Raw genomic sequence first — 12821 nt, 5'->3', positions numbered from 1 at the left:
AGTTTCATATTATCGCAGATTTTGTGGGGAGAAGTTATCCTTACAGCTAACCGAATACTCAACATAGTACCCCACAACAAAACACAATCTATTCCATGTGAAACATGGAAAGGATGAAAACCCAACTTGAAATATTTTAAAGTGTGGGGGTGTCTAGCAAAGGTATCAGTACCTTTACCCAAAAGGGTAAAAATTATACCAAAAACTTTGGATTGTGTTTTCATTGGATATGCTACAAATAGTAAAGAATGTTGGTTTTTGGTTCATAAATCTAATAATCCTGAAATTCATATTAATACGGTAATTGAATCAGATAATGTTGAATTCTTTGAAAGCATCTATCCGTAAAACTGAATGCGAGTCGTTAAGTGAAAGACCTAAATGACCACGGGAAGAACCAAAGGAAAATACTCAAAGTGAAGAAGATCCAAGGCGTAGCAAACGTCAAAGAACATCTACTTCCTTTGGACCAGATTTTGTGACATTCTTGATCGAAAATGAGCCTCAAACTTTCAAAGCAGCTATGTCATCTTCTTATTCAGCATTTTGGAAAGAGGCAGTCAATAGTGAAATTCAATTAATTTTGGATAACCATACATGGGAATTGGTTGATCTTCCTCCAGGAAGCAAGCCTTTAGGTTCAAAATGGATCTTTAAACGGAAAATGAAAGCTGATGGCACTATTGACAAATATAAGGCAAGACTTGTTGTCAAAGGTTTTACACAAAAGGAAGGCCTTGATTACTTTGATACTTACTCGCCAGTAACGAGGATAACATCTATTAGGGTGTTAGTGGCACTGGTGGCCATGTATGGTCTTGAAATCCATCAAATGGATGTTAAAACAGCTTTCTTAAATGGATAATTAGAGGAAGAGATTTACATGGAATAACCTGAGGGTTTTGTGGTTACGGGTAAAGAAAAAAAAGTGTGCAAACTGGTTAAGTCGCTTTATGGACTTAAACAAGCACTCAAACAATGGCATGCCAAATTTGACCAAACAATGTTGGCAAGTGGGTTTAATATCAACGAGTGTGACAAATGTATTTACATTAAAAATACTCCACGTCATGAAGTTATTGTTTATTTATATGTTGATGATATATTGATAATGAGCAAAAATATAGTAGATATAATTGCTACTAAGCGCATGTTGGCTAGCAAATTCGACATGAAAGACTTAGGAGTTGCTGATGTGATCACAGTCTCACTACATTGAAAAAGTACTTGACAAGTCCAAGTATTTGGATTTCAAGATTGCCAAGACTCTAATTGACGTGATTTATGCACTTCAAAAAAATGAAGGTGCAAGTGACTCACAACTAGACTATGCAAAAGTACTGGAAAGTTTGATGTATATCATGAATTGTACGCGACCAAATATAGCATGTGCTATTAGCAAACTGAGTCGGTTTACAAGTAATCCCAATCAAATACATTGGATGGCAATGAAATGAGTTTTGGGGTATATGAAACATACCCAGAATTATGCTTTGCATTATAACAAATATCCCTCCGTGATCGAGGGATATAGTGATGCAAATTGGATCACCGGATTATCTGAAGTTAAATGCAAGAGTGGATATGTTATCACAATTGGGGGTGGAGCAGTGTCTTGGAAATCATCTAAACAAATGTGCATCGCCCGTTTTACAATAGAATCTGAATTCATAGCTTTAGATAAGGTCTGTGAAGAAGCAGAATGGCTCCAAAATTTCTTGAAAGATATTTCATTTTGGCCCAAACCTTTGGCACATATATGTATACATTGTGATAGTCAAGAGGCAATAGGCAGGGCAGGGAGCATTATGTATAACGGAAAATCTTGTCACATACGACGAAGACACAATACCGTTAGAAAACTACTCTCTAGTGGTATTATCACAATTGACTACGTAAAGTCAAGAGATAATGTGTCAGATCCACTTACAAAAGGCCTATCTAGAGAGGTAGTTGAAAGATCATCAAAGGGAATGTGATTAAGGCCTGGGACAAGTCATCATGGCGGTAACTCTACCTAGCAGACTGAAGATCCTAAGAGCTAGGTTCAAAGACATCAAACAAAGTTATGAATGATGATTCAACATTGTCAAATAACTCAACCCATTCTCGTGATGAAGACAATGTTCATAAATCAGGGTAAAGAATTAAGGCTTTTTGATAAGTTAATAAAGCTTAAAGCTTTTTGATAATTTGCTAAGTCTGGCAAGAAATGACCAGATAGTGTGTCTATAGGATTACACGTTTGGAAATCACCTATGTGAGTGTGAAGTGTAAGTCACTTCAAGGGAAATGAAAGTAAAGGTCCATTCTCTAAGAACTCATAGATGGTTAAGGGTTGATTGTGTGACTTATGTTGTCTAGGTATACAACAAATCTTGACAGTTTAAAGATATCAAAGTTACTGACCGAGTATATCCGATATAAGTTCACTACGAAAAGTTCAAAGGGAAACCTAGTTATCCAAGTGTAATTAATCCTTGCATGTAAATCACACACTCGTCTGTGCATTCCTTTTTCTTATAACCATTCCTCATTCATGTGGGGGATTGTTGGGATTAAAAGATTGGTGAATGGGAAATGGAGGGAAGAAAGCGGGGGGAAATGAGCTCCATTTTGCTTTGGAAAGAGCAAGTGTCCCTTATTGGTGGTGGAAAGAAAAGTGAATGTGCTTATATTGAGAAAGCACTTCTCTTGGTGTTAAATAGGTTGGAAAGAGAGTAAACCTCGTGTTGTCGCTGTCGCTCGCTCGGCTCGGCTTCGGATTCAGATAAAGATTTGGTCAAAGATCAATTGATTGATTAATCTTTTTGGACAAAATTTCTTTCAATTATTTAATTAATTAATTAACAAAAATTGAAAACAAGAATAACCTAGGACCCACGACGCGACCTGGTCCGTTTTTTTCCCATATTATTTTAAATCTTTTTTCCCGGAATATTTCAAACGGAAAATGTTCCCACCTATTCCAACAACCATGGCTGTTTCTGAAACGTTGCAAACCTTTTCAGAAATAGTGCCTGAAAATGGCTATAAATATGCCTTGATCCCATAATCTTTCCTTACGAAAATTTCTAATCTTCTTCTTCTTCTTCTTCTTCTGCACAAAATTTTCTAGTGTGTTTTACAAGCATTGAGTAGTTCGAAGTTCATCAGAGTTTTTGGTACTAATACACTGGTGAGTTAAATCGTTCTATCCTGGGAGGATAATATTCCAGCACCTCGGATACTTGAGGGGAATAATTTTCTTAAGGGCACACTGTGCATTCAGTGGGCTCAATTTATTCTGAAATTATTTTCAAATATTATTTCGATATTCTGTTGCTGCTAACTTTCTGTTTTTGTTTTCTGTTTCAGAAAGTTTACTGTTTCATTATTCATTATAGTAATACAGATTGAATAACAGTGCCGGGAGAGGAGACACCAATACAAAGATTTGATTGCTTGCAGAAAACTTCAATGACTATACCCCTTATATATGTCTTAAAAATAAAAACCAAAGTTACAGGAGTAGACATAAATAAACCAGAAAAGTATAATGCAAATACAAGAAGTAAAACTACTATATATTTACGTGGAAAGGGACCTAGGATTATACAAAGGAAAAGCTTGTCCAGTGGACGACACTTGTCAGGGCGGAGTCCTTGTCGATAGCATCAATCAATGCCCGTTGTGCGTGGGGCATGAGCGCGCGGGCCCTGCCTGCTAATAGGCGCTTTTAAGCACCGCCTACTGTTGTTTGCGCGGGCGCTGGCTATCGGGTGGGCAATATAGGCACATGCGCACTTGTTGCTTGGCGCAGCCAAAATCACGGGGCCGTCCATGACACTTGGCGACGAAAAGCTTATCAGGGCACCATGGGGCGCAACCAAGGAGTCATAGGACAAGGCCGAAAAGCAGCCCATGACATTTATCATGAATGTCAATAAGTAGTCTAACTTCAGTTCCTTTTATACCTCATATTGCCTTAATTCGAATAAGTCTAAATTTCTCCTGCATTTCAATAGTTGATGGAGATTATAATTTTGAAGAGGAACCTTTGCGTAATTGGTAAAGTTACTTTCATGTGACCAGAAGATCACGGGTTCGAGTCGTGAAAACAACCTCTTACAGAAATGCAAGGTAAAGTTGCGTACAATAGACCCTTATGGTCCGGCCCTTCCCCGGACCCCGCGCATAACGGGAGCTTAGTGCACCGAACTGCCCTTGATGGAGATTATAATTTATAAGTGTAGATTCTTATTATTACAATATGTATAACGGGTGGAAGTAGAGGGCAATTATGGATGGCTTTGTCACGACTATATGTGTTAAATAATTCACTAAATAAATATAATAATTAATTTCGAACCTAGTTAATCAAATGAAATGTGAAGAATATTATACTTGGACCCATAAAATTTAAATTCGGAATCCGTCGTTGATGTACATCGCTCTATCTCTATTTCATTTTAATTTACTGGCGGTCCCAACCAAGCATACATCTTATGCTTATTTTTAAAAAAAAGTCTTTTCCTCTTTTCCCATGTTTCTTTTTTTCATTCTTTTCCTGCTTTCTCTTTTTCCATTTTTCCCATAATCTTGGTACTCTACATTTGTTACATGAATTTTGAACACAACCACTGCTACATGCACTAACAAAATACACAAACATATTCTATGTCATCCTCTAATTCAGTAGTACATAATCAATGGAGTATTATTTTGTATTTCACCATAGAAAAATTTCTTGATCTCTCAATCTTCACAACTACTTTTTCCTGTTTTTCCTCTCTTTCGTACGTGATTTCACTATTTTTGCTTAAATAATGATTTTGCTTTATGTTTACACTATAACCCTATATATTGACAATCACAACTATATTTTCGTTAAACCATTTCAATCTTCCTCACCCCACATCCCTCAAAAAGGGAAAACAGAAAAGAATTCAGAGAATTGCAGCACAATCAAAATCTTTGTAAATCCACGATATATATCGTGTGAGGGGGTTGGAGGGGTGATGGTAAAAATTTCTAAGTTGAAAATACAGAGAGGTTTTCCAAGTTCATGTATTGGTAGAAATTAACAGAATTACCGTATGAGATAATCATCCATGCAGTTTATTTAATGAACCATTCTTTAACAGATTAGAATAATTCAAATTCGGAAAGTTTCCTTACACCAGGGAAATTTTCATCTCCTTTGTAAATACAATCTCCCAAAAACCAAAATAAAATAAAATAGAAAACTAATTAGCAGCAGTTTAAAAGTTAACGGTACCCTTAAAATTCTCTTTCCTTTTGCATCTAACATCATTCTATTGTCACCCAAACCATGGAGTTCGACATGTCAGAGAAAAACAGAACAGAAAAGGAATTTGAAGAAGAAATTCCTGAAGATGAAGAGTCCCCGATAGAACAAGTCAGGTATGTTGAATTGCATCGCTATTTCATCTAAAAGTTGAAACTGCTATATTATTATGTTTGGACACTTGTAATTATTTAATTATATTATGTCTCGACAAGGTTGACAGTATCAAATCAGGACGACCCTAGTCTACCAGTATGGACATTTCGGATGTGGTTCCTCGGAATCTTGTCGTGTGGAATTCTGGCATTTCTCAACACTTTCTTCAGTTATCGAACACAGCCACTTAGCATTAGTATGATAACTGTCCAGATAGCAGCATTGCCACTCGGCAAGATCATGGCTAGAGTGTTGCCTACGAGGAAATTTAAGATAGGATCGTGGGAGTTTTCGTTTAATCCAGGACCATTTAATATGAAAGAACATGTCTTGATTTCGATATTTGCAAATTGTGGTTCTGGGACAGCATATGCTGTTTCAATTGTTACTATTATTAAGGCATTCTATCTCAGGAACATCTCCTTCGTGGCTGGTTGGATTCTTGTTGTTACTACTCAGGTAATTTTCCTCCTTAAATTATACTTACTTTTTTTCTACATGCATTACATCACAAATTAGGAAAAAGAACTCCTTATGAATAATCCAATTGCATGAGAAATCTAGCCTTTGGTAACGGATACCTGCTTTCAACCCGTACCACGTATATAAGTAAAATCACACTGTATTAAAAAATGTGTTGTGTGTGTGTATATTTATGTACCTACTCAATATTAAATCTGATAATAAATCCTGAAATCACAATCTTCGTTTGGAGGACGTTGTCCTAGTCTATTATTGGTGGAATAGTGGGCGTCGAGGATGAGTTTGCGCCTCGACTGTCTATATTGTTAAATTGTATGATCATCTCATTTGAGTTTAAGCTTATCAACTGTACATAAGCTAATATGGCATCTTTGGATCAGGTTCTGGGATATGGATGGGCAGGGATTATGAGAAAGTATGTGGTAGACCCTGCAGAAATGTGGTGGCCTGGTAATATGGTTCTAGTCTCTCTTTTCAGGTAATTTCTCAAACTTGCAACTTTTCTCTAGCATATTAGCCTAGAATATCCATTTTTGCTCCTTGGGTTGGCGCTTCTTCTCTTTTATTGCTCATCCTAATAGACAATTTATTACTTTCTCCGTTTTATTTTATATGACACTAATACTATTTGGAAAGTTAAGTTGTTTTCAAAATATCTAAACACAACTTTAATTTCTCATATATACTGTTAAATAGTATTCTTTAATTTAAAAAGTTATAACCTCATAGTACTACTTTTTATCTAGTTTTTAATGATGAAAATTTTGTTTTAAAAAGATTAAGAATTCGCTGTCCTAAAATTAGAAAGTTTGAATTCCTCTTTCCTTTTGAAACGGACGGAGTAATTTCCTTTAACTCTCTGCCCAGTTTGGAAGATATTTCCTAAGTTATAAACTATTAGATTATTAAACTATAACTTCTAAGAATTGAACTAGAACAACAATTTAATTATTACTCATTTCTTCAACATTTTCTAAGAGATCCTTGCTGCATAATCACCATATAACAACTTTAAGTTCCGCGTATGCGCCTTTATTTATATTCTTTCTAATTTTGAGCAAATGGCTCACTTCACTGCTTTAAGTGGAGCTAACTACAGGCCAAAATATACTGCAATCACCCAACCTTTCTAATACTGAAAACCCGTATACGAAATTTCTTTACTCGTTTTCTCATGAATTTTGGCAGGGCTCTCCATGAAAAAGATGCAGATGGCAAAAGCTCAAGAGGAAAATTCTTCTTAGTTGTATTAGCTTGCAGCTTCATTTGGTACATTGTCCCTGGATTTCTCTTCCCAACATTATCAAACATATCTTTACTCTGCTTATTCTATCCAAAATCAGTACTAGCCCAACAAATTGGTTCAGGAATGAAAGGCCTTGGAATTTTGTCATTCACTTTTGATTGGTCAGTTGTAGCATCATATCTTGGTAGCCCTCTCGTCTGTCCCTTATTTGCCATTATCAATGTCATAGTGGGATATGTTGTTGTGGTCTATATACTCATTCCAATATCCTATTGGGGATTCAACATCTACGACGCCAGGACTTTTCCTCTGTTGTCTTCGCATTTGTTTAATGCTCAAGGACAAACATATGATATTACAGCCATTGTTAATGACAAGTTTGAGTTAGATGAGGTGGCATATGCAAAACAAGGACGTATAAATATAAGCACTTTCTTTGCTCTCACTTATGGCCTGAATTTCGCTGCTGTTGTGGCTACTCTCGCGCAAGTTGCTCTATTCAATGGAAAGTAAGTACACTTTTTAATTTTGTATGGTCACTCAAATTTCATCAATGTTACTAAACTATTTTTAGTAACGAAAAAGCTACTCAACTTTGCCTAAGTATCACGAACGTCACAAAACTACTTATGCTGATGAGTTGATTGAACAGGGAAATATATGAGCGATTCCGAGCTATAAACTCAGGAAAACCTGATATCCACACAAGACTAATGAAGAAATACGCAGACATCCCTAGCTGGTGGTTTCACGGCATGCTTGTACTTTCATTGGCTTTGTCACTTGTACTATGCATCGTCTGGGAAGATCAAGTTCAACTTCCGTGGTGGGGGCTTCTTTTTGCAGCTGCCATTGCCTTGATTTTCACTCTCCCTATAAGCATCATTACAGCCACGACAAACATGGTAATTAGATTGTGAGCTTATGTATTGTGAAATATTTTTGAATTGAACTCCTTTACACGCACAATATAAAAGAATTTTGTAAATATCAGGTCACCTAAAAGATAACATAAAGGTTAAATTGCATTGATAGTACAAAAAGTTTTTACTCACCAATGTATATAAATAGATACATTTGTTTTTTGGGTGCATTAATGAAGTTTCTTGACTAAACAAACCTTTGGTTCTGATAACAGACACCAGGACTAAATGTGATCACAGAGTATATTATCGGTCTAATAATTCCAGGGAAACCAATAGCCAATGTTTGCTTTAAAACATTTGGGTATATAAGTATGTCACAGGCAGTTTCATTTCTCTCGGATTTTAAGCTTGGCCATTATATGAAGATTCCTCCAAGATCAATGTTCATTGTTCAGGTATTAATTACTTATCTTCTTCCTCTTTTGCCTGTTTTTATTTCATTCGGTAAAAGAAAACTGACTATATTCATGTCGTAATACTAATCAACCATCTTAATTCTTTAATTCTTGATCGTCCCAATTCACCCTGATTGATACATATTATATTAGACAAGTAATTCTATTTAAAGTTACGGCTTATGAGACATCAATTATTTTTCTTTATTTACAACTTGAGTTCTTAATCCAGAAGATCTCTAAATTACTTCATGTGTTAGGCTTACTTGGTCCTTATAATATATCTGTGACACAAGTTGCATGATAAATGAATAACATCACGACAATTTTGGTCCTATTGGCATTAGCTTTCTGGTGGAGAAAATAATCAAACCTCTATTCCTCAATTTCCCAATTGGAATTTGGGAAAAACTAAAAGTTTCTATAACAACTATAGATACGCCTAAATCCCCAGCAAGTTGGGGTTAAATATATGAATTCTCAGTATGAATGTCGCTTCATTTAGACCTGTCTCGGTCCAATATTCTGTTGCTGACCTTGGCTGAAACTTTTATTTTTGTTCCCAAAACAGCTACTCGGAACTCTCATTGCTGGTACAATAAATATGAGTGTCGCGTGGTGGCTGCTTACAAACATTGATCATATATGCCAAGATCAACTGCTACCTACAAATAGTCCGTGGACATGTCCAGGGAATCGCGTCTTCTTCGATGCATCAGTAATCTGGGGTTTAGTAGGACCTAAAAGAATGTTTGGTTCACTTGGAAATTACAGTGCACAGAACTGGTTCTTTCTTGGTGGTGCAATTGGACCACTTTTAGTGTGGTTGTTACACAAAGCATTCCCAAGTCAAAGTTGGATTAAATTGATTAATATTCCAGTACTTCTAGGGGCAACAGCTGCTATGCCTCCAGCAACACCTTTGAACTTCAATAGCTGGATTTTCTTTGGTATATTGTTCAATTTCTTCATTTTCAGATACAGAAAGAAATGGTGGCAGAAGTATAATTATGTTCTTTCAGCTGCATTGGATGCTGGTTTGGCTTTTATGGGAGTGTTTATATATTTCTGTCTCGGTGATGTTAAGTTTTCTTGGTGGGGAACTGGGGGAGAATATTGTGATTTGGCTACTTGTCCTACTACCAAGGGCATAGTTGTTGAAGGATGTCCTTTGCGTTGATTTCACTACAACGGTCGTGTCCGTTTTAGACTTGTCATGCCTTTTGGACTGGTTAAATCAACGTCACTGAGGATTTCACTATTGTTATTATTGTTGTCGGCTTTAAAAGTATGTTTGTACATAACCATGTTTTTAGAAAGATTACACATAAATTATGTAATTTTAGGTTCTCAAGTAACCAAATCTTGTAAATATTATCTCGCAATAAGGCAGGGATTGACTTAATCCCCACACATGTGATTCTTAATTTCTTTTTTTAAATGTTCATTGAAGTTTTAGTTTGATGTATGGACTAGATTATTCAATTTGTTATAAATGTATTTTACTTATGGTGAATGTCTATATTTTAGAGAGATTTTAGGGTTTATTACTTGGTGGCTAAGTCATTTTTCCCCTATAAATAGAGGGGTTCTATTCCATTGTAATTGATCCTAAATCAATAAGAATTCTCTCTCTACTTTTCTCTACAATATTCTTCTTTATTGTTTCATTACACGTTATCAGTACGAGACTCTAACCAATTGAGTAGAGGCTTTGGGATACGTGCATGGTGCCAACTTATACATAATATTGAGCATAATGATTCTCAATTGTTCCATTAACTTCCTTCAGGAATAAATTCTAAATTTAAGGTAAGTATTTTACTTTATTTGTCTCTTTTAAAATTTAAAAATTTTATAATTTGATTTTAAATACAAGCAAAGACAATAAATTTTGCTTATAACTCTAGTAGAGTTTGTAAGAAATTATAATCATCCGAAGTGGTAAAATTTCTATGTCTTTCCATGATCAAATTCATGTGTGATTATGAGTATAAGAAGTTGTCACGACCAAAAATCCAACTAGTCGTGATGGCACCTAACCTAACCCGCTAGGTAAGTCAATTAACAACTATCCAAATTAATGAGATTTTTCAAGAAAGAAATGATAATAAACTGCTTTTATACAAGAATTCCCAAAGACTCGCAGTACAAATCATGAGCTTCTAAGATTTATAATTTACAAAGCTGGTATGAAATAAAGTACATCATATGTTTGAAATATACATGAACAGATTAAAATTCTAAAGCTACCAAGATCAAGAGGCAGCTATGACCAGAACGCAGGTACATCTTCAAATCCAATTCCCGCCGTGCACAGCAACATCAGCATCCAATATTTGCACGCAAGGTGCAGAAGTACAACTGACCTTATGTACTCAATAAGTAACAAACCTAACCTTAGGTTAAAATTAGTAACGAGCTAGAACATAGGTCGGAGTCCAACACTAATAGCCAACAACAGTTCGTAACAACATAATAAAAGTGATAAAAGAAGTAACTTAGAGATATAGTGTTCAACTCATTCACAGTTCCGGAAAATAGACATGCTTTTCAAGTATGTCAGTGGAAACCCAAAGCTTTTACCGAAATCACAAAAATATGAGTACGTTTATAAAACTGTGATATTTTCCAAAACTTTCAACAAGTAAATGTTTTATTTTCAAATGGCATGAGGAAAGTACATCTCTATGCCTACGTGTCAATGTGTACATGTCGAATGCAATGCAACTCGGTGATAAAACCATATGCATACTCTCAGAGTATTAATTCACTCAGTCCTCCCAGTCACTCAGTCCTCACAGTCACTCAGTCCTCCCAATCACTCGGCACTCATACTCACATTCGGCACTCGCACTCAATAGGTACCTACGCTCACTGGGGTTGTGTACAGATTCCGGAGGGGTTCCTTCAGCCCAATCGCTATAATAAGTCAATCATGGCATGCATCAATAACATTTGTTGCGGCGTGCAGCCCGCTCCCATCAAAAATTAATATCCTCACAATCAGACTCTCGGCCTCACTCAGTCATCAATCTCTCAAGTCTCTCGGGCTCACAATGTCATAAAAATCAGCCCAAAATGATGATGTGATGTATCAATAAATGGTAACAGAGACTGAGATATGATATGAAAATAAAAGCGTATGACTGAGTATGTAATTGCAATGTAAGCAAATAATTCAACAACATAAATGACCTCGGTGGGTCCCAACAGAATAAGCATGTGGCCTAGACATGGTTTCTAACATGAATTACAGCTCAAAAGCTCTAGTACGTAGAGATTTCATGGTTACAGATAAGATTAGGTAACTACACAGTACCACAAAAATAACGGAGTCACATTTCACATGGTGCACACCCATACGCCCGTCACCTAGCATGTGTGTCGACATAACACCTAACACATAATACGTAATTCGGGATTTCATACCCTCAGCACTAAGTTTAGAAGTGTTACTTACCTTGAACAAGTCAAATCCAATGTCGGGCAAGCCAAGCGATGCTCAAAAAATGCCATCCCGCGCGTACCGACCTCCAACGGCTCGAAACTAGCCAAAATCAACTCAAATACATCAATTAATGCCAAAGGAAACAAACTCAATCGATAAAAGTTAAATTTTTAATCAAAAGCCAAAAATCAACCCAAAAGTCCAACCCAGGTCCGCGCCTCGGAACTCGATGAAACTTATAAAATCCGACAACCCATTCAATTACAAGTCCAACCATACTAGTTTTACCAAAATTCGACTCCGATTCGATGTTCAAAACTCAAAAACTCACTTTATGAAACTTTAGGTTAAAACTCCCAATTTCTCTTTAAAATTCATAATCCAAATAACAAAAACGAAGATAGAATCACGAAATATAATCATAACCGAGTATAAAACACTTACCCCAATCCTTGTGATGAAATTCCTCCTCAAAGTCACCCAAAATCGATCTCCAAGTCTCACAAATGAGGATAAAATGACCAACCCTCGAAAATATAGGTTCTGCCTAACACTGTTCGCACCTGCGAAGAAAATAGCCGCTTCTGCGGCGTCGCTTTTGCGACCACAAACGCGCTTCTGCGAAAACCCACTGAAATTCATCCATCGCACCTGCAGAAATATATCCGCTTCTGCGCACACGCATGTGCGACCACTGCTTTCGTTGCTGCGACGGTTCGCACTTCTACAACATGGCCATCCGCTTCTGCGATATCGCGGGTGCGAAACAAATCCCGTTTCTACGGCCTTCACGCCCAGTTGCCCAGTCCGCTTCTGTGGAGTCGCTTCCGCAGAAGCGGTTGCACCAGTAACCCAAAAATTCCAGCAGCTTCAA

The 12821-nt window shown here is 36.5% G+C and overlaps 1 protein-coding gene across 1 annotated transcript; it reads left to right on the top strand.

The window, feature by feature from the left end:
• Positions 1-4829: 4829 nt before the first annotated feature.
• Positions 4830-10012, top strand: LOC104111226 (oligopeptide transporter 2-like). The gene is made up of 7 exons (XM_009620875.3): positions 4830-5406; positions 5506-5905; positions 6310-6407; positions 7118-7684; positions 7828-8080; positions 8314-8496; positions 9068-10012. Exons 1-7 carry the CDS (start codon positions 5315-5317, stop codon positions 9674-9676), a joined length of 2202 nt encoding a protein of 733 aa, XP_009619170.1. The 5' UTR covers positions 4830-5314; the 3' UTR covers positions 9677-10012.
• The last annotated feature ends 2809 nt before the right edge of the window (positions 10013-12821 follow it).

The sequence above is a fragment of the Nicotiana tomentosiformis genome, chromosome 12 (assembly GCF_000390325.3).
Source record: "Nicotiana tomentosiformis chromosome 12, ASM39032v3, whole genome shotgun sequence".
NCBI classification, from domain to species: domain Eukaryota; kingdom Viridiplantae; phylum Streptophyta; class Magnoliopsida; order Solanales; family Solanaceae; genus Nicotiana; species Nicotiana tomentosiformis.
The sequence above is the reverse complement of the archived record's forward strand: the minus strand, read 5'-3'. Positions and strand labels throughout refer to the sequence as shown.